Source organism: Pangasianodon hypophthalmus, chromosome 19 (genome assembly GCF_027358585.1).
Source record: "Pangasianodon hypophthalmus isolate fPanHyp1 chromosome 19, fPanHyp1.pri, whole genome shotgun sequence".
NCBI lineage: Eukaryota > Metazoa > Chordata > Actinopteri > Siluriformes > Pangasiidae > Pangasianodon > Pangasianodon hypophthalmus.
Window position 1 is genome coordinate 6,232,453 of NC_069728.1, and position 25,997 is coordinate 6,258,449.

The 25,997-nt window shown below is 39.1% G+C and overlaps 3 protein-coding genes across 7 annotated transcripts; 2 read left to right on the forward strand and 1 right to left on the reverse strand.

Annotated features, from left to right (window-relative positions):
• The first annotated feature begins 196 nt into the window (after positions 1-196).
• On the forward strand, positions 197-12,676 carry dhcr24 (24-dehydrocholesterol reductase). 3 transcript variants are annotated; one of them, XM_026944357.3, is made up of 10 exons: positions 197-356; positions 469-699; positions 3,782-3,937; positions 4,185-4,290; positions 4,988-5,106; positions 5,721-5,984; positions 8,035-8,178; positions 9,720-9,917; positions 10,478-10,656; positions 11,740-12,676. In XM_026944357.3, exons 2-10 carry the CDS (start codon positions 469-471, stop codon positions 11,891-11,893), a joined length of 1,551 nt encoding a protein of 516 aa, XP_026800158.3. In that variant the 5' UTR covers positions 197-356; the 3' UTR covers positions 11,894-12,676. The 3 variants fall into 3 exon arrangements, with proteins under 3 accessions (XP_026800158.3, XP_026800161.3, XP_034169342.2); XM_026944360.3 differs by having other exon boundaries at positions 199-356; positions 450-699; XM_034313451.2 differs by having other exon boundaries at positions 203-361.
• Positions 12,677-12,692: 16 nt separating this feature from the next.
• LOC113545194 (lymphocyte expansion molecule) lies at positions 12,693-19,424 on the reverse strand. Its single transcript, XM_034313452.2, has 9 exons — positions 19,162-19,424; positions 18,865-18,952; positions 18,386-18,505; positions 17,930-18,067; positions 14,693-14,818; positions 14,378-14,551; positions 14,091-14,228; positions 13,700-13,830; positions 12,693-12,881 (listed from the first exon to the last, which is right to left on the reverse strand). The coding sequence occupies exons 1-9, from the start codon at positions 19,209-19,211 to the stop codon at positions 12,806-12,808; spliced, it is 1,041 nt and encodes a 346-aa protein (XP_034169343.2). The 5' UTR covers positions 19,212-19,424; the 3' UTR covers positions 12,693-12,805.
• Positions 19,425-19,727: 303 nt separating this feature from the next.
• On the forward strand, positions 19,728-25,357 carry si:ch211-121a2.4 (transmembrane protein 205). 3 transcript variants are annotated; one of them, XM_053242358.1, is made up of 5 exons: positions 20,287-20,481; positions 20,653-20,749; positions 20,970-21,134; positions 21,296-21,459; positions 22,654-25,357. In XM_053242358.1, exons 3-5 carry the CDS (start codon positions 21,035-21,037, stop codon positions 22,954-22,956), a joined length of 567 nt encoding a protein of 188 aa, XP_053098333.1. In that variant the 5' UTR covers positions 20,287-20,481; positions 20,653-20,749; positions 20,970-21,034; the 3' UTR covers positions 22,957-25,357. The 3 variants fall into 3 exon arrangements, with proteins under 3 accessions (XP_026800155.1, XP_034169683.1, XP_053098333.1); XM_026944354.3 differs by lacking the exons at positions 20,287-20,481; positions 20,653-20,749 and adding an exon at positions 19,728-19,845; XM_034313792.2 differs by lacking the exons at positions 20,287-20,481; positions 20,653-20,749 and adding an exon at positions 19,891-20,245.
• The last annotated feature ends 640 nt before the right edge of the window (positions 25,358-25,997 follow it).

Sequence of the window (25,997 nt, forward strand, 5' to 3'; positions counted from 1 at the left end):
GAGGCAATGGTCTGATTGTTCTCCTTCAATCCTATTGGATAAAAAAGTCCACACGCAACAACTGGAGAAGGCGTAATTGACGCGCTACTGACCAATCAGTGCTTTGTAGAGGCGTGGCTTATTTGCCCAGCTAGGCCACGTCCAGAACGGCTCGTGCTTTATTTATAGTGCACTACTTATGGTACAGAACTCATTATTTGACGTCGTATCTAGTGCTCTAGTGTAGGGAATAGGTTGTGGCTTGGTATTCAGCCTTACACAAGGTGTAAAATCAGGCAAATAAATAAATGTGACAAAATTCGCGGTTGCACGTTTTAACCCAAGTGTGAAGGCAGTCCTAAAAAGTGCAGGATCAGGTAAGGCAAGTTTCAGTATTTTTATTTAAACCATATTTAAATTGATTGCGGATTTTGTTTCAATAGGCAGATTTTTCCGAACATCATTTTTAGTTGTTTGTTTCTACTCCAGATGGATCCAGTGCTGTATCTCGGTGTTTTGGTTATTTTGTTGCTTCTGTGGATCAGGATAAAAGGCTTAGATTATGTTCTAATTCACCAGCGATGGATATTTGTTTGCCTTTTCCTTCTGCCCTTGTCTGTGGTGTTTGATGCCTATTATTATGTGCGAGCTTGGATCATCTTTAAGATGTGCTCAGCGCCCAAGCTGCACAAGCAGCGGGTCCGGGACATCCAGAGACAGGTACTGTACCCTCCATCCTTCACATCTGTGTGAGTGAGTGTCCCAGTGCGCACACACACACACACACACACACACACACACACACACACACACACACACACGATCTTAGCTATATTTACTGCATGCTTCTCTTGCAGTCCAGGTGGGATCTCTTATTACTTATCGTCCACCCAGAATTCAAGAAAGAAAAAAGAAAACAGGAACTAGATTCATAGATCACTAGACTTCTAGGCCATTGTTAACTCATTCATCCATCCATTCATCCATCCATCTTCTGTACCGCTTATCCTACACAGGGTCAAAACATATGGGTGTGATGGTCAGGTGTGCACAAACCTTTTGCCCTATACTGTATACCCATCCATCCATCTTCTGCACCGCTTATCCTACACAGGGTCACATGGTAACCTGGAGCCTATCCCAAGGGATTCCTGGACACAAGACAAGAGACATCATGGACGGGGCCCATCGCAGGACACAATCACACACACTCACACACCCATTCACACACTATGGACAATTTAGAGATGCCAGTCAGCCTACAACACATGTCTTTGGACTGGGGGAGGAAACTGGAGTACCCAAGGAAACCCCTGAAGTGCAGGGAGAGCACACACAGGGTGGAAGCAGGAATCAAAGCCACTGTTAACCAAATAGGCATTATAATTAGTTCCGTTTTCTTTATAATGCATGTTTGTCTTGACTGCAGAGCTTCCCAATTTCATCCATTAAACCACTGGCCATTCAACAAACTTATTCTAATCCAAGGTCCGTAAACTGTAATTAGCTGACTCATGAGTGATGGGATCTGGGGCAGAATGAAAACAGTTTTGTGGTGAGTTGTAGGGAGTGGATTTGGAAACCTCTGCTCTAGTGCACAGTGTTGCCAACGCCTTTCAGGGGAAAGTAGCAAGCAGCTATAAGTCGCCAGGTGATGTCATAAACTAATTAGTATATTGAAGGGATCGTCATGACCATTATATGTTACAATGAAGATGCCAGATTTTCTGAAGACACATAAGAATAGCCGAGAAGAGAATAAAATACAGGGTATCTCAAGAGTCTCCAGGGGACTATGTTTGCCAGCACCACGGCGGTTGTGTCTTCATCAGTGGATATTCTTGGAGGTCCACTTCTCAGTTGGTCCCCAACACTTCCATTCTTTTTAAATTTGTTAATAAGTTTGGCAACAGTGTTGTGTGTGATGTGCTTGCCAGTGTTTCCTGTTAAAGTCCATCGCAGCCTTGTGACAGCTTCCCGATCCAGCCATGAGGATGATTTTCTTCATTTGTCAAAGGCATTCTTCAAGGCTATCTGAAAAAATATATATATATAATATAAACTAAGTATGAAAAATTTTGGAAGACATTTTGCTAAAAAAGTGGTAATTTCCCCTGTGTATGGAGACTTTCGGGACACCCTGTAGAATAATCCATTCCCTCACCAGCTGCTCTCTTGAAGTTAAGAAGACCTGAAGACTCTTCTATGGTGACACCTGAGACTCCTTCCATGAATGTTAACTAAAACGTGTCCTTGCAGAAAGCTTCACCATAATAATGATTAAACATTTTGCTTTGTTATCCAGAATCCAAGAAGAGAGTTTTAAATGAAGAACAGAGAAGAACGTTGGTGGCACAGTTGACCGAACCTGTCTCTAAAATCATATAAGAAGCATCTGTGATGTGAGCTGGAGAGTCTGTTCAAAAAGGAGCTAGATTTGTCACTAAGCTCTTTTTTAAATAAAGGAGTCTAAAAAGTTGTCATATCTAGCAACAAAGTAAGTTGGCAACACTGCTAGTGCACCAAATTTTGTCATTCTTTCCACTGACGAATGACCTATGCCATTACTAAGTACCAAAAGTACTAAACAGAGACACGTGGGTGGAGCTAAACATAGTGCAGATCACTGATTGGTCAAACATAGTCATTACATTATCACTCAAACCACAAAATTGCCATTTTGGAAGAAAATAAAAACACTAACAGACAGTAGGGTACTGAACAATTTGATATATTCAGAATTTCTAGACTGTGAAACTGTACCATACTGCACTGACTGGTGGAAGAACCCTGTAAGATAGTAGTTTCCAACTGCAGTCCTGGGGACCCAGTGCCACTTCACACACACCTGATCTAACGCATGAAGATCTTGATAATCAGCTGACCGGTGTTGGCAATAGGGAAACCTTCCACTTGCAGGGCATTAGGATCCCAGTTCTGTATTTCTCCGAACCCATTGTGTTGGTAAAACAGCAGTACTCCTAATCAGAACTTTAGCTGTCTGCACCTACTGTATGTGTCAATCAGTATATTGCCTAATATACTAAAAAACATTTGGGAAAGTGAATCTTGTTGGTTCTCATGTTAGTTTGCCCAAAGAAGGCATCAAGCAGCTGCGTTTTGCTGACAGTCATGAATAAGCTTATTTCAGCCTCTTTTCTTTTTCAGAAGAATAATTTAATTTAAAAACTGTAGTTGGGACGATTGTATTCATATAAGTGGTCAGGGCTGCTAGCCTTCTAACTATTGCTATAGAATCTGGTAGTTTTTCTTCACTCAGTGAAGCCACCTATTTTTAGAAGAGGCCATTTGATTGACATTGCAAATGATCAACCGCAAAGCCTTGTAGTCGAAGGTGATTGTGAAGATTTCCAGTAGCCTTTGGACAATTACTTGAGCTATCTTGATGAACTCAGTGACTTTCTCTGAAGAGCTTACTGTTATCAATTTGTTTCCCAGAAGGATTGATTAAAAAAAAAAAGACAGATAGACGTGTGGTTAGACAGGGAGATTCTGATAGTAGTAGGTGGAGCATCTAAGGCTGAGACTGCTATAAAGATGACTTTACGTCCTATGCCAATCTCCTACCCAGTCATGTGGCCAAGCATATTTCAAATGAAACAAAAACTTGATTTATTGTATGTTTAATTTCTTGTCTGCATCTAATTTAATTTTTTCTTGTTTGATTGCAATATTTCTCTGTGTTAAAATGGAAAAAGCTTAACATACCTGTTGAGAGCTTTCTTTAAACCTGTGCATTTAGTATTGCTACACTTTATAAAGATTTATTCGTGTTTTTCAGGTTCGTGAGTGGAAGAAGGAGGGAGGAAAGGCATATATGTGCACTGGACGTCCTGGCTGGCTGACCGTGTCTCTGAGGGTGGGGAAATATAAGAAGACTCACAAGAATATAAAAATCAATATGATGGATATTCTAGAGGTGGACACAGAAAGACAGGTGGGATCTCACTACAAATCCACAGGGCAATCAGAGTAAACCTTGCACCTAACAACATTAAAGATAACATTTCATTGGATGTAGGTTGTAACTGAAAGCACTTACATATTTGTGCATTTAAGCCAGCGGTGTTCAGGAGCTCAGATACATGGTAACTGATTTGATTAAAGCCTTTTTATAAGTTTAGTCAGGAATGAGAGCAGGGCAAATTGTGTAGTGTGTGATATGACCGTGCACCTCTCTTTAGGTGGTACGTGTGGAGCCCTTGGTAAATATGGGTCAAGTGACAGCCTTATTGAATTCCATCGGCTGGACGCTGCCTGTATTACCTGAGCTTGATGATCTCACAGTAGGTACGTCCACAAAACCAGAATGCTGGATGAAAATTATTACCAGTTTGGCATGCCATGCCTTTTCAGACAATGTCTGTCGGCTTTATTGTATCCCCTTTCTCTCTCACTCTTTGTCCCTTCCCCCAGTGTATTGACTCGAAGCAATATCACAGCTTTAAGTGGAGTGTGTATATGCAATATTTCTTGCTGGTCGATATTGTGTGTCTCGTGTGGTGCATCAGAGGCTACTCCTAATTGGGTTATGAATGAGTAATGGCCCTGTTTCAGTGCGTTAGGTTAGATTGGGTGCGGAAATGGCCTGTTCTACTAAAAGCGTTTATGGGTAGCAGAAATTGTGCCCGCTGTCCAGGTAATGGTTTCCACTGCTGCTGCTGCTGCTGCTGCAAATTCATTTGGAGGCCTACAGAGAGCAGCTGTGTGGGGAAGCAAGAGAGCACAACCCTGTTTTCTCTTACGTTAATCATATATTCCCCTGCAAATACATTACACACAGGAATACGTGCTCTATGAGTGTGTGGATTTTGGAGTGGAAGATATTCCAATTAATATTTGTTAATTGGAAAAATATTAAGTACACATGATCAAATACACTTGTTCACAAATTCTGCTGTCGTCTTCCCACTTCATTGATTCTCTCTCTCTCTCTCTCTCTCTCTCTCTCTCTCTCGCTCTCGCTCTCTGTCTGTCTTTCTCTCAGGGGGTTTGGTAATGGGCACAGGGATTGAGTCCTCGTCTCATATTTATGGCCTGTTCCAACACATCTGTGTGGCTTTTGAGCTGGTACTGGCAGATGGCAGTCTGGTTCGCTGCACTGAGGTATGAGTTTTATTTTGTGTGTGTATGTGGCTGTATGTGGAGCCTTATGTGTTGAAGTTTGTATGTATAATGTTTGTATAGTTTGTGAATATTGTCAAATTTATCTAGTATTTCCTATTACAAGATTACAATAAAAAAAATAGAAGACTATTAAACCTATTTCTAGATATTTATACTAATTTCAGGCTTTACATTATCTCATTTTATTGGCAGATAATTTAGCTTCTTTCTAGAAAAGATGCTTAAAATGAGCAAAATTATCTGCCAATAGAATAGTAGTAAAAATATTTAAAAATAGGTTTAATAATCTTATATTTGTTTTACTGTAATCTTTTAATAGAAATTACTATACAAATTTGACTATATTCAAGATATTTTCGCTTAATAAGAAAATCATTTAGACAGATTGACAGGGAGAGAAAGAAAGTAAAGAAGAATGGAAAGAGAAATATAAAAGCAGTATCTTTTTCATTATTGTTTAAAGTAGTTATTATACGTTGTCAGTAGCTGCTAATTAGGACGAGTAATGTTCCTAACTAGTACGCTTTAACTAGTACTTTGTGGACTTTGCATGTGATGTATGTTTACCTGTAAACCCTCTCCTCATGGAGCAGAAAGAGAACTCGGAGCTGTTCTATTCAGTCCCGTGGTCCTGCGGAACCCTGGGCTTCTTGGTGGCAGCTGAGATTCACATTATTCCAGCTCGGAAGTGGGTGAGGCTGTGCTACAAGCCCGTGCGGGGTTTGGATGCCATCTGTAAGGTGTTTGCAGAGGAGTCAGCTAACAAAGAGAACCATTTTGTGGAAGGGCTGCAGTATTCGCTCAACGAGGCTGTTATTATGACTGGAGTTATGACTGACCACGCCGAGCCTGACAAGGTGAGATCATGTTCATACTTGGGCTGCTTATATACTTTGCTTCATAAATTTCCTTATGGTTTAAAGTAGAATGCTTTGTAAGGTTGCTTTCACGTATGCAGCATTTAGTCTGTTTGAATCGTACCCTAGTGTCTTTTCGTCTTTGGTGCAGTTTATTTAAGCAGGTGAGAATATCACAGCAATGGCACTTGGGTGCAGACCAAAACACCTGCTCTAAGACTGTATGAATGAGTCTTTGACCATGTGAGCGAGTTGATTTGGTCTGTTTTCATGCGGACTCTAGCTTGGTTTGCCCGCAGTGAGATTCAACCCTCCTGCAGAAAGTGAACCAAACATGCCATGTGTTTTGGGTTGCTTTGAGCATATTTTTTGTACATGTGAACTGCTAATGTGAGGGAAAGGACAGAGCTGTAGCACTCCATAGATGCAATATCTTCTCGATTTTTGGACCAATGTACAAAAGAGAAAATACTGGATATAACACACAAAATGTTTTAAACTCTTGTTATTTAAATGTAATTATCTAATCATTTAGGTTCACGTCTGTTTTCTTAGTGGTCTGGTAATTTTTGTTGTTACATCATGCCCTTGGCAAAGGTTTGCTTACCTTTTATTAGTCACTGTATTTTTGAGCAATGAGTGAACCTGTACACCTGCTCATGTATGCAGTTATCCAGTCAGCCAATCAAGTGGCAGCAGCACAATGCATAAATTCATGCAGATACAGGTAAGAGCTTCAGTTAATGTCCAGATCAGCCAACAGAATGAGCAAAAAATGTGATCTCTGTGACTTTAACCATGGCATGGTTGTTGGTATCAGAAGGGCTGGTTAGAGTATTTCAGAAACAGCTGATCTCCTGGGATTTTCACACACAACAGTCTCTAGAGTCTACATAGAATGGTGCGAAAAACAAAAAACATTGAATGAGTGACAGTTCTGTGGGTTGAAACGCCTTAGATAAGATAAGAGAGATCAGAGGAAAATGGCCAGATTGGTTCGAGCTTCCAGGAAGGATATAGTAACTCATATAATCACGCTTTACAACTCTGGTGAGCAGAAAAGCATCAAACCTTGAGGTGGATGGGCTACAACAGCAGAAGACCACATCAGGTTCCACTCCTTTCAGCCAAGAACAGGAATTTGAGGCATAAGCTCACCCAAACTGGACAGTTTGAAAAAAAATCACCTGGTCACCAGCGCAGACCAGTCTGGTCATTCTACTGTGATCTCTCTCATCAACAAGGTGTTACAGCCTGCAGACTCTCCTCAAAAACAGGATGGTTTTTGTTTTTCAGACCATTCTGTGTAAACTCTAGAGACTGTTTGTTATGAAAATCCCAGGAGATCAGCAGTTTCTGAAATACTCAAACGAGCGCATCTAGTACTAATAATCAAGCCATGTTTAAAGTCACAGAGATCACATTTTTTCCCCATTCTGATGTTTGATCTGAACATTAGCTGAAACTCTTGACCTGTATCTGCATAATTTTTGTATTATGCTGCTGCCACATGATTGGCTGATTGGATAACTGCATAAATGAGCAGGTGTACAGGTGTTCCTATGAATGTTTTCAGCCTTATGCGCCCCCTGCCCCATACAAAGCTTTTTTGTATTTTGGTTTGTTTCATTATGTGTCGAATAGCAAAGAAACCAAAAGTTTAGTTTTGCTTTGATTTAGACTCAGGAAATGGACTAATAGGTATGAAAGTGCTCTAAGACTATTTAAGAGAAAATTAAATAGTTATAGTTTTATATGGCACTCAGACATCCTTTTTTTTATTATTTTACTCTTTTTGAACTTTAGCGCTTTGTCAGTTTTTGCCTGTATTCCAAAATGAATGGAGTTAAATTATACTAAAACAACTTGCATCATGCTCTGAGTAATCAGTACTTCTACTCACAAACATATGTAAGTGACTGGCTCCTAACCATCCAGGAACAGTCAGGAGCATTGTGGGATTAGATTAACGGTATTTAGGAGTATTGATTTAGAAGCTGAAAAGCAAATATTTGCAATAAGACCAAGTGTACTTTTACATGTCTGCTAGATCAATCGCATTGGTCACTTCTACAAGCCCTGGTTCTTTAAGCACGTGGAGAAGTACCTGAAGGAGGATGGAATTGGTGTGGAGTACATCCCACTCAGACACTACTACCACAGACACACACGAAGCATCTTCTGGGAGCTACAGGTAAATGGTGTGAAAAGGTGAAATGCACTGCAATGGTAATACATAAACAGGGAAGCTATGACAGATGGTGACTGCAAGCCCACCTTTATGAACAATACCAAGAACACATACAGTTATGAAAAATGAATTTATCAAACTGGATTGTACCATGTTTTTTGTTATGTCAAATGATCTTATTTTAAGTTTTCCTGTTCTTGTTAACTGGACGGTATGGCAGCAACGGATGTCAATATCAGCAGTAAGCAAATATGATCAGAAGTAAGTCATTAAAAGGTGACAAATGTGTCAATATTTTCATAAAAAAGGAGACATATAGAGATATGGAAACAAGAAACAGGTATATCAGTTTCGAAGGAGGATTTCTTATAGAAAAAAACAGAATAGTCATTTACATATTGTAACATGATGTGTTCTTGAATGGTAAAAACGTCGTGCTGGTTTGTGATAAATGATTAAGTAAAATGTGCGAGTGTACATGTGTATATCACTGTAATATAGTGATATCCTTCATATCAGCTGTTAATAAATAGGCACTGCTGTCAGCCAGCTTCAACAGATATTGTATTTCTATGACAAGTGGTTTGATGGTCTGTTATAAGACTCTTAAACATGGTTCTGTGGTCTCTGTCTTCCATTTTATATCCATTAGCTTCGATAGTGCAATCTCATTGTTCCCCTAATGTATTAGTATTGGACAAATTTCTCTTTCTGCTTTATCATATAATCCTTCTTGTCTGCTCTCTCTCTCGCTCTCTCTCTCTCTCTTTTTCGCTTTCTCTCATTAAAGCAGCTAATTAATGTCTACACCTAAACCTAATCCTGACCTTAATCGTAATCCTCAGTAACCAAAATGAATCCTTTTTTGTTTTGTTTTGTTTTTTTGTTTTTGTTTTTAAACAAAAGCTGCAGTTTTAGTTAGTTAGTGAGTGAGTTTTTGTAAAAGAGCAGGTTTTCTTGTGGGGCCCATTCAAATATGAGATCAAAACTGTCAGGTATTCCTATTCTTGTGGGGACATGTGCTCCCCACCGAGATAGAAAAACATGCACACAAACAAACAAACAAACACACACACACACATTGTATTATGTCTATTATGTCCGCTAATGTTTTCCTCTAATGCCATTAACTGAAGGAAGATGGTGGTAATTATTGCAGACCTGATAAATTATGCAGGTTTTCTTCTTGCTTATGTTGGGGGAAATATGCTGTCTCAGTGTCAGCACATCATGATTTATCATCTTTTTAGGACCCTAACAACCCCCCCACCCCTCTCTCTCTTTCTCTCTCTCTCTCTCACACACACACACACACACACACACATTTCCTGTTAGGCACTTTTCTGATATCCATAGCTTGATGTAAATGGGCCCTTCTAATATGGAGTGGAAGTATCGATTGCACAGTCTGTCTCTGATGGGTTTCCCCAGCTTATGACATCTTTATTTATACTTTTTTTTTTTTTAAATCTCACATGCACTTAAAATGCTTTCCCCCTCATATTCTCTATCTTGCATAATCTCTTTCTTGCTCTTGTATTTAGGACATCATTCCTTTTGGGAATAACCCGCTGTTCAGGTATTTGTTTGGCTGGATGGTTCCTCCTAAGATCTCCCTGCTGAAGCTGACTCAGGGCGAGACCATCCGCCGGCTTTACGAGCAGCATCACGTGGTTCAGGACATGCTGGTGCCCATGAAACACATGCACACGGCCATCTCACACTTCCACAAGAACATTCATGTAAGATTCAGCAGCTTACCACACAACAGACACCTTCGGTCCTAACACACATCTTTAGCCGTGTCTAGACCTGTGACAGTAAATTTGTAAACCAAAAATATCTCAGTAATTATGGACACTGGAAAATATTGCTGTATTTTATTCAGGGGGGCATTTGCATTTTAAAATAAAGTAGCACTAAGCAGAGAAAAAAGACAGTTCACTTCTTATGTAATATCTTATTTGACTTTGAAATATAAATGATAGTATATCTGAAACAACGTTATATTAAATAAATGAATGCAGGTGGGATTTTACTTTAATTGACATATTCATTATTTAATTTGAGGTTGTTTTTAGGCTTTTAGTCTTTTTCATTGTTGATGTGTATAATGTAAAATGGCATTTAGAACAGCTTAATATGGTTCTCGTCAAGAAAGGTAGCATTTCTTGAACTATAATATTGCGATAATACCATGAATAATCACATGGTACAAATGGATAGACAGTTATTGTAATAAAAGTTTTACCCATTCTATGTTCTACCATGTAATTCCTCAGTTCTGTGTGCATGTGTGTAGGTGTATCCCTTATGGCTGTGCCCATTCATATTGCCCAGTCGGCCAGGCATGGTGCATCCTAAAGGAGATGAAGATGAGCTGTATGTGGATATTGGAGCATACGGGGAACCCCAAGTCAAACACTTTGAGGCTCGGGCCTCAACACGCCAGCTTGAGAAGTTTGTCCGAGATGTACACGGGTCAGTTTTTTTTTAAAAATCACTTCAATTTGGGAAATGTATTATAAATGCTTGCTTATACAACAGCACTGTTGAATTCACAATCTGACTGGTCTGAAATGTTGTTTAATTTTATTAAACAACAGTATTGACATTAGTTACAGTTGTAATTAAAATCACAGGTTTATATTAATGTGTTCTAATGCATTCTCATTCTATACTAACTGCTCATTGAAAGAGACTTGTATGGAGCACACTCCACATAACCTAAGGCTAAACAATAAATAAAGTGTTGTTATATATAGCAAAACAAAATGTCTGTAAAAAGACATTTATTTAATATTTGTGGAAGAAGTCTCCATTGTCAGTGCTTTGTAATTCAGTAAGTTTTCCACCATGGGAGAGTCTTCAGGATAGATATATATATTGAATTTCCAGTTTATTAGGTACACATATCTAGCACCTGGCCATTTTATCAGGTCACAATTACTCGCTGTAGCCCATCTGTTGCTATGCACAGTTTTTCAACTGCTCTTTACTCTCCATCAATATAAAGGGACCACCAGAGGACCACCTTTGAGCAGATATTATTTGGGTGTTGTACTATTCTCAGCACAGCAGTTACACTAACACGGCAGTGTCATGGTAGTGTGTGGGGTGTGTGTGTGTGTGGGTATTGGGGGTGCTGGTAACATGCATTATTGGGCACATTATTAGACAAACTTACTTTTGGTCCATGCATTTACAGATCATAGGTCTTGTTTTTCCATGCAAAGTATGCATTATTTGTCCTCTAGTTCCTCATGACTGTACAACTTCTAAACATTACAGCGCTGTTGGCTGGATATTTTTTGATTGGTGGACAGTTTTGCACTGAGAATGAGTCCTTTCCCCTCATGGGCTGGTTAAATCTGAAGATCATTCAAATTTATACCCCCAAAATTGTATGCATACCTGATAATTATCATTAAGAACAGTTACAAGGTTGTGTATCTAATAAATTGACAACAAAGTGTATAAATACAGAGTATATTTGCCATTGACACACTGTGCTTTGATGTACAGTTAATCCTTTTTATTAACATACTTCTATTCCTTCCCTAGTTTCCAGATGCTTTATGCTGATGTGTACATGGACCAGCAAGAATTCTGGGAAATGTTTGATGGTGAGCTGTATCATAAGCTAAGGGAGGAGCTGGACTGTGAGCAGGCATTTCCTGAAGTGTACAACAAAATCTGCAAAGCTGCAAGACACTAAATTCAGTCCTGATTGAAATACAGGAAAAAGAGAAAATGGAATTAATTAAAATTATAAGCTCGTGAAAAGTCAACCAGCTGTAGACAGTATTACCAGCTATCTTTTTTAATTGGATTTTTAAGACTAGTCATATACACTTGAGCCTTCTTACATTTAAATATTTTTTGGCAAGCAATATAAATAAAGGGAATATCAGTAAAATATATTTTCTACACTGAATATTGTCCTTTTTTACGTGCATCTAAATGATATATTTTGTCAGTGAAAGTATAAAATGAAAGTATATTTTAATACCTATTTCCCCAGTGTCATTCTCATAGTAAATCTGCCTTCAAGCTCTAGGGCAAATTGCTGTCCAAGTTTGCCTTGTATATCAACGCACAACTTTATAACTCGTGACAGCAGGTATTGCTTTTCCATAAGTGCCACCTGTAAAACCTCCTTAATGTATTTTTTTCTCTTACAAATGAACAAAACACAAAATACAGACTGCTCTTATGTCAATGAAGTGTGTCTTTAAATTATTCTTTTTTTTTTCACTTTTGCCAACATTGTTGGTTTTAGATCGTGACCCTCTTACAGTATTGTGTTTGCTGCTTAGATCACACAAGATTTTGGCATGTGAACATTAGCAATCTTATTGTTCCAATCTCAAGACTGGTTTCTGGGTTCATTCTCAGTAGCCCAGATAATTTTCATTATTTAATCCTGATGTATTTCTGTTATAAGGGGTTTGGGATGTGTGTGCTGTATATGGTGCAATAAAATTCAAATCTGTCAATATTTTGGCATTAGTTTAGTTCATGGACCATGCAAATGGCAAAAGCATGCTGATATATCGTGCAGTAGAAATGAATGCAATTAAAAGCTAAAATACTGGCTCTTTAAGCTCAACAGCCTTGGACTTCTTGCTCATTTGAAGGGACCCTCTGGTTGCAAGAGAAACGATCTCCTGTCCAAAGGAACATTGATAGGCCTGAGTCTCTCCCTAATAAATAATGATAATAATTACAAAAAAAATATCATATTACAATACAGACAACACATTGCATTTACCTTTTGTACACAATATGAACAAAAATTATCTTGACTTTCAGTAGTTATTAGGGATAGACAGGTTTATGTACACTATATGGCCAAAAATATGTGGACACCTGGCCATTACATGTATATGTGCTTGCTGAACATCCCATTCCAGATTTATTCCCCCTTTGCTGTTAAGATAACCTCCACTCTTCTGGGAAGGCTTTCCACTAGATTTCGGAGCGTGGCTGTGGGGATTTGTGATCATACAGCTACAGGAGCATTAGTGAGATCAGGCACTGATGTTGGATGAGGAGGTCTGGGGTGCAGTCAGTGTTCCAGTTCATCCCAAAGGTGTTCAGTGGGGTTGAGGTCAGGATACTTGAGTTCTTCCGTTTCAACCTTGGCAAACCAAGTCTTCATGGAGCTTGCTTTGTGCACAGGGGCATCGTCATACTGGAACATGTTTGGGCCTTTTCATTCCAGTGAAGGGAAATTGTAATGCTACAGCAAATAGAGACATGCTTTACAATTGTGTGCTTCCAACTTTGTGGCAAAAGTTTGGAGAAGGCTCACATATGGGTGTGATGATCAGGTGTCCACATACTTTTGGCCTTATAGAGTATTTACAACAACATAAATTATTTACTGAATACATTTGAATGTCTAAAAGCTTTTTAAGATGTTTCTTAATTTTTTGCTAGGCCACATCTTATAAACTAACAAGTCTGTCTAGATTTGGAAGTGAATGCATGTTTTGAGTAGTATAGTAGTGTTTCTTACTGGATGAACTTGTCTCTTTTGGGGCTGTGTGGGTAGCGCTGGGTGCCAGATATAAATGATGATCTATGGCAATTTTTGTTCTTGTTCTGACTCAACTCTGCAATGTTGTAACGACCAGGCCCAATTGGATTCTGTGAAAACCATCAAAATGCATTCCATATTATGCAAAAAAAAAAAAAAAAACAACAACTCCTCAATAACTCTTTAACAGGATTCTACAAAGTCAGTAAATACCCCTTTTTAGATCCATTAAAGAAGTTTTACTCTATGGTGATTGCTTTATATGAGGAAATAGTCAAAATATACCATAATGCTATTTGTGTTGTGTATGCATGTCCAGACAGGCTAAGCATTTGTTTTTGTTACTGAACTAATGCGGTGTCGACCTCACATGGTTTTTATTCTTCAGCTTCTCTGTCCTCTTGCTCATCCGTGGGGCAGTGGAGAGGAAGGGGGCTTGTTTACCACTTCCCGATCGATACTTGAGAGTCATGGGAGTAATATTGTACCAGCCTGGGCCGGGAGATGTCTGACAGAGAAAGAGTCAATGAATGAGAGATTAAAGGTTTTAAGGTACAAGCATTCAGCTTACTCATGCACATTATATCATTGCAAGTGAGGCTGAAGGTAGCAGGGTTTAAGGCTGCATAGATGTTGATAGATGTGTGTTATATGTACTGCAGTCCGTGGGCACTGAGACAAGGTTGATAGGTAGATTCTCTCAGTAGGGATAGCAGGGTATTTTTCCCTACTTCCAAACACCCCGTGCTTCTTCTTCTCAGGCTTCTGCAGCTCCTCGCCAAACTTGGGCAACTCTTTGGGGTACTTGCCTGGGTCTGGACCCACCCATTTCTGGACAGAGTATTCATGGTACTTTAAATTGGCCATACATACATTTGGGCTTGCTATGCATTGTTCATTGGATTAAAAAATATTTAGCACACAGAAATTTTGTGGTGATGGGTCTTTGGTTTTGATAAAAGTGGTGCTTACAGTGGCAGTGAAGAAGTTTCCATTACCAGTGGACAGGTCATATGGGCCTCTTTTACTGACTCTGCGACTCAATATCAGCTCAGTGGAGCTTTTCAGATTGTATATCCCTGGACCTAAGCCACTGCCCTGCATATTTGGAAAAACACAAACAAAAAAACAGGCTGGTGGGTGTCAAATTACTCATTTGTGAGAAGTTTTTAAATGTAAATTTAATGCATACATACAATATCTGTAGTCTGTAAACTCAAGATTACGTGATTTCACTGAACAGCTTTCACGTTGTGCACACAGTCGCATTAAGGATAGCAGTAAGAGCAGAGGAGGTGAACTTGCTGTTTATGTGAATGATAGATGGTGCGACCGCAGACACCTTACAGCAAAGCACAGGTTTGTAATCCGAATGTTGAGCAGCCACAACAAAGCAGATACATTCTGTGGTTAGTAAACTAATGACAGGTCATCTCAATGCATTCATAGCAATCTTTGGATAACATGAGGACAGTGAAGAAACAGATGAATGAGTCTGAAGAAGCGCTGCAGGATGGACTTGAGGAGACAGACTGGGATATGCTTTGTGAATCATATAAGGAGGACACTGAGGGACTTAGCCCCTGTATTACAGACTACATCTGTGTGGAAAATCTGATTACCACAATGACAGAGTGCTGTTTCCCCAGTAACAAACTGTGGAAAAAGGAGGCTTTCAGTGCGGGTGATTAAGTGAGTTCAGTCAGAGCTTAAAAAATAGCTTCAGAAGAGGAAAGACAGTTACATGGACAAGCAGGAGTGCGAGCTGCAGCAGAACAATGTGAAGGGGGTTGGAGTAGAATGGAATTAGGACCATCACTGGCTACAAACATGGTGGAATTTATTTTAACAGATTTGACTCCCAGACACCAGCCTAGCCATCCATTAATGAATGAAGGCACCATCTCTGCCACCCTTGGACTTTCTGCCATTTCTCCAAGCCTGACTATTAGAGTTGACCAAATGAGGAAAACGGAATCAGCCCCAGGTGCTGAAGTCCTGTGCCAGCCAGCTATGTGGTGTGCTGCAGCACCTGTTCTCGCTTTCCATATGTCTACAGAAAGTGCCCCAGTGCTGGAAGACTTCCTGTATAGTTCAAGTCCCAAACACAAAACACCTCAGAAGTCTTAAGGGCTACAGACCCATTGTACACAGGTACAACAATCATGAAGACCTTTAAGAGGCTATGCCATGAAACACATCATACAGTTTGCCTACTAGGCAATTTTAGGCATGGATGATGCTCTGATCTGCATGCTACACTGAGCCCAAGCACACCTGGACAAACCTGGAGCTACAGTGAGGATAATTTTCTACAATTTCTCCAGTGCTTTTAATACCATCCTTTCTGTCTCACTGGGAAACAAACTTGAACGTGGATGTGAGTTTGTGATGCTCCAGAACTGTGTGTTGGAGACAGTGGTGAGCAACACTGAAGCACCTCAGGGAATTGCCTTGGACTTTGAGTATAACACCAGCTCATGCCACCTGCAGAAATTCTCTGATGACTCGTCCATTGCGGCATGCAATGGTGGAATGGTGCAGGATTTTTTCTCTTGACACAGGGAAAACAACCTTTTGGCTCTGGGTTACTGATCAGAAGGTTGAGGGTTAAAGCCCCAGGACTACCAAGCTGCCACTGTTGGGCCCTTGAGCAAGGCCCTTAACCCTCTCTGCTGCAGGGGTGCCGTATTATGGCTGACCATGTGCTCTGTCCCCAGCTACCTAACAATCTAAGGATGTGCAAAGAAAAGGATTTCATTGTGCTGTAATCCTGAACTGCAACAGGAAATGCTAAAGCAGGCTGTTCTCCCTATGACGGTTCAGGTTCTTCAATGTGTACAGCAGACTACTAGGGTTGTTCTAGCAGTCGAATGTAGCCAGCTTTCTTTCTATGTTGCAATCTGCTGGGAAAGCAGCATCACTGCAGGAGATGCCAAGCACCTCAATAAGCTGATCAAGACCACTCCATCACAGAACTAACTCTGGACTCACTGGAAACAATTACAGAGAAGGGGATGGCAGCTAAATTGAAGATTATCATGAACAGTTCTGCCCATCCTAGTGCCAGCTTTAGCTCTTGGCTCTGTCCACCACAGTGCTCTAGGAAGTGCCATTGGTGGTCTTTTCTGCCAGCTGCCAACAGACTCCATGATGCATCCTTCCAATTGGATGTGCCTCCAGCCTCAGAGAATGAATGAATTATAGGACAGTATATATAAAAGATATAAAAATTCTACACAACCCTGTTAAAATGGCAGGTGTTTGTTAAGTAAAAAATGAAACTAAGATAATTCATGCCAGATCTTTTCTCAACTTTAATGTGTTATAGTTACCAACAAAATTCAAGTGAAAAATAGAAAAATAGAAAAAATAGAAAAATAGAAACATTGTAGGGAAAAAAGGAAAAAACATATAGTAAGCTGTGTAAGGGGGCAGGTGACTATGCTCAGAATTAATCACATTTAAACATATGTTCCAAATAATTATCATACACCTGTCATCACTGAAGTGATTCTGATTAACCCCAAATACAGATCAGGTGTTTCTGTAGGATTTTCTTGACATCTTTTTTTTCCTCCAACTGCTGAAGCCATGGTCCGCAAGGAGCTTATAAAGCATGTATGGGATCTCATTGTTGAAAGCTATCAATCAGGAAAAGGGTAGAAAAGAATTTTCAAAACATTAGATGTACCACAGAATGCTGTGAAGGCCATCATCAACAAGTGGAGAAAATGGGACTCCCTAGTGACGTTACAAAGAATGTAATTGGTGGGAGGAGGCAAGGCTACGAGCTTTGGTGGGTACTGGGATCTATGCAGTGAGTCACAATTCTCTTAGTTGGATATTGATTTGATTGACTGCATTAGTTCGGTTGAATGAAACACCTCCCTTAAGTGGGCCACAAGCAGGAACGTAGCAGTCTTGGCCCCATGGTCTGATGAGAACAAGGTAAAAACCTTTTGGGCATAATTGTAAAAGATATATCTGGTGCAAAAAACAAGACAGCCAATACCAATCCTACCATTTGGTTGTTGTGAATGTCTGCTTCTGGTATTCTGCACCTTGTTTTATTTTTGCTCCTTATCACTGATGTCATTTGTTTCTGTACCACCCCAGATTCCCCTTGGGATCAATAAAGTACATCCATCTATCTATCTATCTATCTAAAATGAATGACAATGAATAACAAATAATTTGAATATTTACCATAGTGTTTGTATCAAAGCGATGCTGATTGGCATGGCCCATGGAGGGACAGATCCCCACAGACATTCTCTCCTTCTCCTCCAGAGCTGCTGAAGGGATTCCCCCTTTACCGTAAGTACCTGGTCCTGGGGTAAAGCTCTGGAAGCCATACCAAATAATCCATATTTGTACTTTCATATGTATATTCATGTTTAAGCACATAAAATTTGTGTGAAAACTTTTCAGTTGTGAGAACACTTTATATAGGTAACTCAATATTCAGAAGAAAATAAAGCCTAATCTAAAAAAACAAAAAAAACCCTAATGAAGTTCAAAAACTCAGCTCTTTTTAAAATCACCACCAGGTAGAGATATAGTCAAGAGTTTGTTATTCCTGGATACAGTGTGAGAGGATGAAGAGCCTTTTGAGGCTTTCTGACTCAGACGGCAAACCCCTCTAGTGGCTGAGTTGTGTACCTGGCAGTCTTTAAAACGCTTCTCTCTAGTCTCACAGATTCCTCTCAAGCTGCCAGGTTTCTTTTCCAGTTCCTCAGTGAAACTGGTGATCTTGTATGTGCCTGGACCAATCCTGGTTTTCTGAACAAGGCAGGCATAAAATACAATGGGACCACTGATTAGACATGGAACATGTATGCAAGCTTAACTTGTACACAAACCTGTATGTTTTGCCCTGGAAGCACTAACTTCTTGAGTTGTACACAATAGAAATAATCTTTTAATGTCATGCTTTACATCAGCCATAGTTCAGAGTAGGATGGAGTGCCATGCAGGTGCATAAACACAGCAAGCTGCAGGTGCTTGACCTTGTATGAGTGGCTAAATGAGGCAATTATGTAGTGGCCTACTGATTAGGTTACAGAGTCTGAGCATTTCGTGCTAACCAAATAAATTGGCAATTAACTGTTAGAATAAGCAACTGTGTGTTTGGTCTTCACCAAGTCACTTATCATTCTCTTGCAGTGGGGGATCTGAGTGTAGGTTCCTACTCTCCTGTTTGCAGGATGGACTCCAGGAACATCACACCTGGAATTTTGAAAAATGCATTGTCTATGAACTGAAAAAAGTCTAAAAAGAAAATAAAAATATGGATATTTTACTATTAATATTTAATACAACATTTATGTATGTATGTATGTATGTATGTATATGTGTATATATATAGATATATATATATATATTAGTAAGTAATATAGTAATTGTAGTAATAATATATATAATAAAAAAGATTTTACCTGGCTGATTGGGTTCTGAAAGGGGCCTCTTGAAACCTTATTTCCTCCATTTTTTTTTCTTTTCTTTTTTTTGATCTTGCACACTTTTTAGTGCTAACAATGGGCCCCACTGTGTATTTGAGAAGACTGTCACTATGGCAACGTTACGTGATACAAAATTAATACGTTACTTCCTAGCAACAAAGCGAGTCATGACCTCACACCATGCTTCCTCTCTTTCAGCCAAAAAATGTGAAATATGAAAACACTCGTCTGGAAATTGAGTACACTTTCATAAAGCTGTGTATATGATTGTGCCCAGTCTTTCATTGTGGAATTATAAGGACTAATGTAACTGATTATGATTGGCCTAAACAACTTTTTAGTAATTCTATATGTTTTCAAAATGGTTTGTCACTAATAAAGCAGCAAACCTCAATTTTATCCTTCCTATTGATGTTATTTTCTGACTGTAAATAATTTCCTCTCAGGCCAGTTATGCCACTTCAGTTATAATTGTATTACGTATTAATATGTAGATTTATGCAAAATAGGCGTAACGCTATTTGTCCTTCGGAGCACGTCGTCACTCTTTGCCACGCCCAGTCATCTACACTACAGCGTCACTGCCAGGGGCGGCTGTGATTGGAGGAGAGTCGGGGTTTCTGTTACGGAGTGGCAAAAACCGGGTCACAGGAGTTTCAGGTTGGTCCATGCTTTAAATACGAATGTTGTATAAATAGACGCCAGTATTCTGGTGTTAATATGACTTTAAGGCACAGCTATTGTGTTATGCAAAATGTATTTAGAACGCCAAGTTGCATGACCAAGGGAAGTTGCTAGCTAATGTTGGCTAGTTAGGACTACTGTGTAACTAGCAGAACAAGTTGTGTGCTAGCTCAGCAGTGTGTAATGACTACTAAACGCCTTGAAAGTCTGACATGTCACCTTCCTTTCCTTACTGATGTGTACAGGCTGTGTTGTTAGGCATGTGCAGACTTTAGTCAGAGTTTAGGATGTTCAGACTCAGATTACAGTTTGTAGACTTGTCATACAAACATAATATGAAGTTATGTAAGTTATCTGGCACGAAGACTTGAGCCAGGTGAGTTAGTGCACCTGCCTAAATAACTCCAGATAACCTGCAGGTAGTTCATGATACACACAGCTAACTTGGCTAACTTTCTTTACAGGCTTTACTTCCTTGTCCTGGATGTCAGCTAATCTTAAACAGATAGGACTGCGGCACTTTATAAGAGTGATACATAATGCCTTAATGGCATATTAAAATCTGATTTCTCACAGGTTTGATCTGCTGCCATAACCACATCTAGGTGAAAGGTGAATTCATCTACCTTCTGCAGGGAAGGCGTGAAAAATCCCTTAATACCAATACAAATACTTTAATTCTTTAGTATTACTTTTGACATGTTTAAACTTTACTTGATTATTATTATTATTAGAATTTAATGCTCTTACCAAGTGCATTTACAAGAAAATAAAACCTTTCAGGCATGGGCAGGGGTGTGGTGTATCTCGAACACTACTCCTGATGTGTAAATCAGCCAAGAATTTCAACAAGCCATCACTCTGACTTCTTGTTTCAAAAGTAAATATGTCAACATACGCAATCAAGTCACGGCTCTCAAGCCTTTTTATGGGGACTTTTGAAGTACATCTGCATGTTATAATGGTATATCAGCTGATAGCATGATTTTTATTTAATGACACTGAAGAAACCATACATCACACGTTCTACGTGCCAAAGAAATGTTTCATACTTTGTGTTTTTTTTTTTTTTTGTGCTAACTTTCTTGTTGCTGATGTAGTCACCGGGAAGGGGAACGGGATCAGAGGGTACAGCACATACGAGATTGGATGGTGTCCACTGATCATGACCACGGACCAGGAGCCGCCTGTCAGTGCAAAACTTTTTCACCTTATCTTCCTCTCCACCTTTTGGGGCATGCAGATATGGGTCACCTTCATCTCTGGTGAGAGTCTGCTTCTGTAAACTTGCCTCAGATCAGATATAATGCACATTCCACAGTATCTGTAAGTTTGTTTGAGGAACATCCAATAAGTCTGGTCAGTAATTGTAACTGTAATTGTGTAACTGGTTGTTAAATTGTTATTTTAAATGATTGTGTTTAAGGGTTTGTTATGGACAGCCATCTAAACAGACACACCTACGGCTTTATTCAGAGTCGACTCTTCCCTTTCTATCTGCACATCGGCTCGGCCTGTGCGTTCTTCAACCTCACTATTTTTGCCATGTACCATCCCAGTGACCTGCTGGATGATAAAGAGGCCTTTCAGGTATGTAACACAGGTTACACAGAAATCTTGCTCAAGCACAAAGCATTTCCTGGAATTTGATTTTATGCTGTATTTTAACATTATTTTTAATACTTAGGCATTATAATCATATCATTATGATAATCTTTGTGACTATGCATTTTATTAATTTCATGTTTGTGACAAGGCCCGGGGCTGGTTTATTATTTGGCCCGACTTTAAGTGGCAAACAAATGTAGTGTCAGAGAATAAGTTTGAAGCATTTTTTAAATATAAATTTTAAATATAATAAAGTGTAAATCCTAAGTCAAGTTCATTATATGTAAACATTACGGTTCAAATCAAATCTTTGCCACTTATACAGGAATCGATATCGGATACGTTTTCTCCGATACCCAATCCATTTTTTTTGCTGGTATTGGCCTGATACAGATATTTGGTATTGGATCAGTGCCATCTCTAGTTGTCCCTGTTCCCAATGCACCTGATTCAACTAATCAGCTATTTAACTGTCCTTCCTGAGTTGAAGTGAGTGTGTTAGAGCACAAAACACAAAAATGTGCAGGACAGGTACTCCAGGTGCACCAGAGTAGGGAAGCTATGCCTTAATATAGCTGATATTTTATTTCAGTGTTGTATCAAAGGTCAGAAGTTTGTGCTTTCTGATATTATAGTGACAAATTAAAGGAATAACTAAGATACACTGTCTCACTAAGGTAATGATTCTGTCCATCTCTGAAACTGTACGAGAATGGTGAACACCATTCTTCCTAAAGATATTCCCTTAATTGCTGTTTTGATGATGGTGGTGGAGAGCGCTGTCTTCCATGGATATTCAGTTGGGTTGAGATCTGGTGACTATGAAGGCCATAGCATATGATTTGCATCATTTTCATACTCATCAAAGTAATCAGGGAGGCCCTGTGGATGTGGGAGGAGTCATCCTGGAAGAGACCACTCCCATCATGTTTTATCATAGAATAAAGGTGATCAGTCCGAATAACTTTGTATAGATTTGCAGTGACCTTTCCCGCTAAGGGAACAAGTGGACCCTAAACCATGCCAGCAAAGTGCCCCATAGTCAAGCCCCCCCCCCACCCTCCGAGTTTGTCACCTGTCTGTAGCGGTAATATTGTGTTTATTGACATGTTTGTACAATTCGGTTTAACATTTCCTCTTCCCATTTCTCTGTCTGTGTCATGCTCCATCTCTTAGATCTTTGTTTTCTTTGTGTGTGTGACTGTGGCAGCCGTGAATGCCCAGTGGTTTGGCCAGTTAACCTCCGAAATCATGGCGGACATGCACGTGATTGAGCAGGCTTGTGGGCTGGGCCAGGACATTGGGCTCTCATCCAACCGCGAAGCCTACTCCAAACTGTGCGACAAAGACCCCAAGTACAAGCAGCTGAGCAACCGTCTGTGGCTTTACCACCTCCTCTCATCTTTCTGTAACATCTGCTGTATTGTGTGCAATGGGTACAGCCTTTATTACCTGGCAGAGAACCTTAATACGCTTTGATTTTCAGTCAGATCATTTTTGGGATTATATACCCCACAATGCAGTGTGTGCCACATTCACACACTTAATATGTCTATATGCTGTCTAACAACTGATAATGAAGTCTTTAGAATTTCTTGCTCTTTCTTTACCTCTTTGTACTATTTGTCGTGGTATCGTAGTATCTAGTGTAATAATTATTAGAGCACTTGCACATATTTTATGCATAAGATTTATGGTGACAGTTTGGACATAGGGGTAGCCAATATGGCAAAATTCGTTAACTCACGATTAATGCTGGATATCATAATATTCTGGTTTAGATATCAACAAAAATGTACTGCCACCACAGAGCTACATCTATGATTTCAATAAGTAGTATCCACAAAAATATATTATTTAACACAGAAACATAAAAGAATAAATGAAACCTTTTTAAAGATCAAATCAGCTACTTGTTATTGTGATTATTAATTAAGGAGGTCAGGGTTGGACAATTCACTAGCCTAGTACCTGGTGGATTGGGACAAGAATATCATATGTACAGTCTTAGTTTTTTTTTTGTTTTGTTTTTTTTACTCCACAGAAAAGGCAGGCAACCTTTACATTGGACTGGGAAAGCACAACAACTTCTACTTGCCTGATGGGCTAGCTACTAAATTTATCATTTGTCCACCCCTGAAAGTACTGACAATATTCACAATATCTCAGAAAATTATATTGTGATGTAATTTATAAAGATATATTGCATTGTCATATCCCCAATTCCTATTTGGGAGGCATACACTGCAAAAAAAAAAAAAAATGACATCTTAGATCTAGCATTTCCTATCAGAATATTACAAGAAACCAAATATAAGATTATTAAACCTATTTCTAGACTTTTTTTTTTTTTTTTTTTTTTTTTACTAATTTCAAGCTTGAAATAGTCTTGCTCTATTGGCAGATAATTTTTCTAAATTCAAGCATTTATTTCTAGAAAGAAGCAAAATTATCCTCCAATAGAATAAGTACATTTAACACTTCAAAATAGTAATAAAAAAAAAAAATCCAGAAATAGGCTTAATAAATTTATATTTGGTTTACTGTAATCTTATGATAGGAAATAGTAGATACATTTGACTATATTCAAGATATTTTCACTTGCTAAGATGTCATTTTTTTGCAGTGTATTTAGGAATTTCATGATCATTTTGACACTTCATCGTTCATTTTGATGATAAATGTAGTCCAACCTAATGAAAAAGGAGAATGCAGGGCATTACAATCTCCTATGGGCTGACAGCAATAATTTGTAATAATCTTGTTTTTGTATGTTCTATTGGTGGCAGCATATAGTTGCTAGTTTTATGTGACCTTATACATTGTACTGCTATACATTCTGTGTTATTTTACATCATAACAGTGATTTTACCCTGGAGCTGGTATCCCAGGGTTGCAGACAGTACTAACTTGCCTGTAGTGTGATGCTGAATTTACGATCTCTTTTCTCACATTGAAAAATTGCAGCCTGTCTCCTGAAATGGACAAATTGAAATGCTTTGCCTTTCCCATCTCTGCCTCTTTCTCAATCTTGTCATACAGGTTGTGCAGGCCACACTACTTCACAACTATTAGCTGCTCTGTACACACATGAAGCAGCAGTGCCACTGTACAATTCAACACAGCTATGGCATTGGCTATGTATTTTGTGGTCCAGTTGGATAGCTTTATCAAAGCTTTATTCTGTTGTACATTTTGGGGTCAGTTTGTTTCAAAAATGCAAATGGAGAGGTCTGGATTGAATTTCGTGCCATGTGGTCGTGCACATGCAATATTAAACAGTTACATGCTCCATATGGAATGTAGCATAGGCTGAAAATCTTGTTTGTCCAACTTCTTTCTCTCTCTGTCTCCCTCTAGTAATTTTATCTAGTATTTGTGTCAGGGCAGTGTCAATGCAGCTGTGCCTCACCTAGCCTTTAAGAGGTATTTAGACTAGATTGTGCAATTAAAAAAGTACTACAGTAATTATGCTGGTGATGCTTTAAATCTATCCCTGCAGCTAAGGGGTTTCTGATTAATAAATGCAAATGAGCCAGCACCAAATTTAAAATCTTTTTTTTTTGTTAATTGATGCTATATTTCATGCAATATCTGTGGATAGAAAGGATTCACTTACAGTGATGAAACCCAGAATTCATTCTTATCTGTCCTTATGAGTTGTGTTCAGTAGAGGGGGTCATAATACTGGCATGTGTTTGCAGTGGTGCTGGTGTATGATTAATGGTGCTGGATTATTATGAAATGTTAAAAGGTGAATGATGATTCCTTTTTTATTTATTTAAAAAAGGTCAATATACTCGTCAGGTATTTATGAATTATACTGTATTATTGACATGTTACTTTGTTACATTTTTTAAATAAAAGGCTAAACAATTAACTCTGATTAAAGCTCTTACTTGGAACATAAGAATCAAGAAAAGAAGCTCGTTTTTTAATCCAACATTCAGAAACCAGGTGGGGAAAAATAAGTACACCGTTCCTACTTCCACAATTATTAAGAGCAATTAGCAGCCAGGTGTTACTAATGAAATGCTTAAGATTAGTTAATCATCCAAAAGTGTGACTACATCTATAAAAGCCGAACTTTTGGCAGTTTGATGTTCTGGAGCACTCAAGTGTGTGTCATCAACCATGGCCTCAGAAGGAATTGTTGCTGCTCATCAATCTGGAAAAGTTATAAGGCCATCTCCAAGCAATTTGAAATTCACCATTCTATAGTGAGGATTGTTTACAAATGGAGATCCTTCAAGACAGTTGCCAATCATCCCAGCAAATTCAGTCCGAGGTCAGACAGTTTAATGCCCAGAGATGGGTCGTGGTGGCTGAATGGTTAAGGCTCTGGGTTACTGATCAGACGGTTGGGGGTTCAAGCCTTAGTACTGTCAAGCTGCTGCTGTTTGGGTAAGGTCCTTAACCACATCTGCTCCAGGGATGCTGTATCATGGCTGACCCCAGCTTCCTAGCTAGCTAGGATATGTAGGGGGGGAAAACTGCATTTCATTGGCTCTGTACTTGTA

Bases quoted from the DNA above. Each gene is read 5' to 3' on its own strand.
- LOC113545194 (XM_034313452.2), bottom strand. From the start codon at position 19,211: ATGGAGGAAATAAGGTTTCAAGAGGCCCCTTTCAGAACCCAATCAGCC. The intron at 18,953-19,161 runs GTAAAATCTTTT...TCAAAATTCCAG, and splicing joins TTCAGAACCCAATCAGCCAG to GTGTGATGTTCCTGGAGTCC. The intron at 18,068-18,385 runs GTACACAACTCA...TATGGCTTCCAG, and splicing joins AGCGTTTTAAAGACTGCCAG to AGCTTTACCCCAGGACCAGG.
- si:ch211-121a2.4 (XM_026944354.3), top strand. From the start codon at position 21,035: ATGACCACGGACCAGGAGCCGCCTGTCAGTGCAAAACTTTTTCACCTT. The intron at 21,135-21,295 runs GTGAGAGTCTGC...ATTGTGTTTAAG, and splicing joins ATGGGTCACCTTCATCTCTG to GGTTTGTTATGGACAGCCAT. The intron at 21,460-22,653 runs GTATGTAACACA...TCCATCTCTTAG, and splicing joins ATGATAAAGAGGCCTTTCAG to ATCTTTGTTTTCTTTGTGTG.
- dhcr24 (XM_026944357.3), top strand. From the start codon at position 469: ATGGATCCAGTGCTGTATCTCGGTGTTTTGGTTATTTTGTTGCTTCTG. The intron at 5,107-5,720 runs GTATGAGTTTTA...CTCATGGAGCAG, and splicing joins GTCTGGTTCGCTGCACTGAG to AAAGAGAACTCGGAGCTGTT. The intron at 8,179-9,719 runs GTAAATGGTGTG...TCTTGTATTTAG, and splicing joins GCATCTTCTGGGAGCTACAG to GACATCATTCCTTTTGGGAA.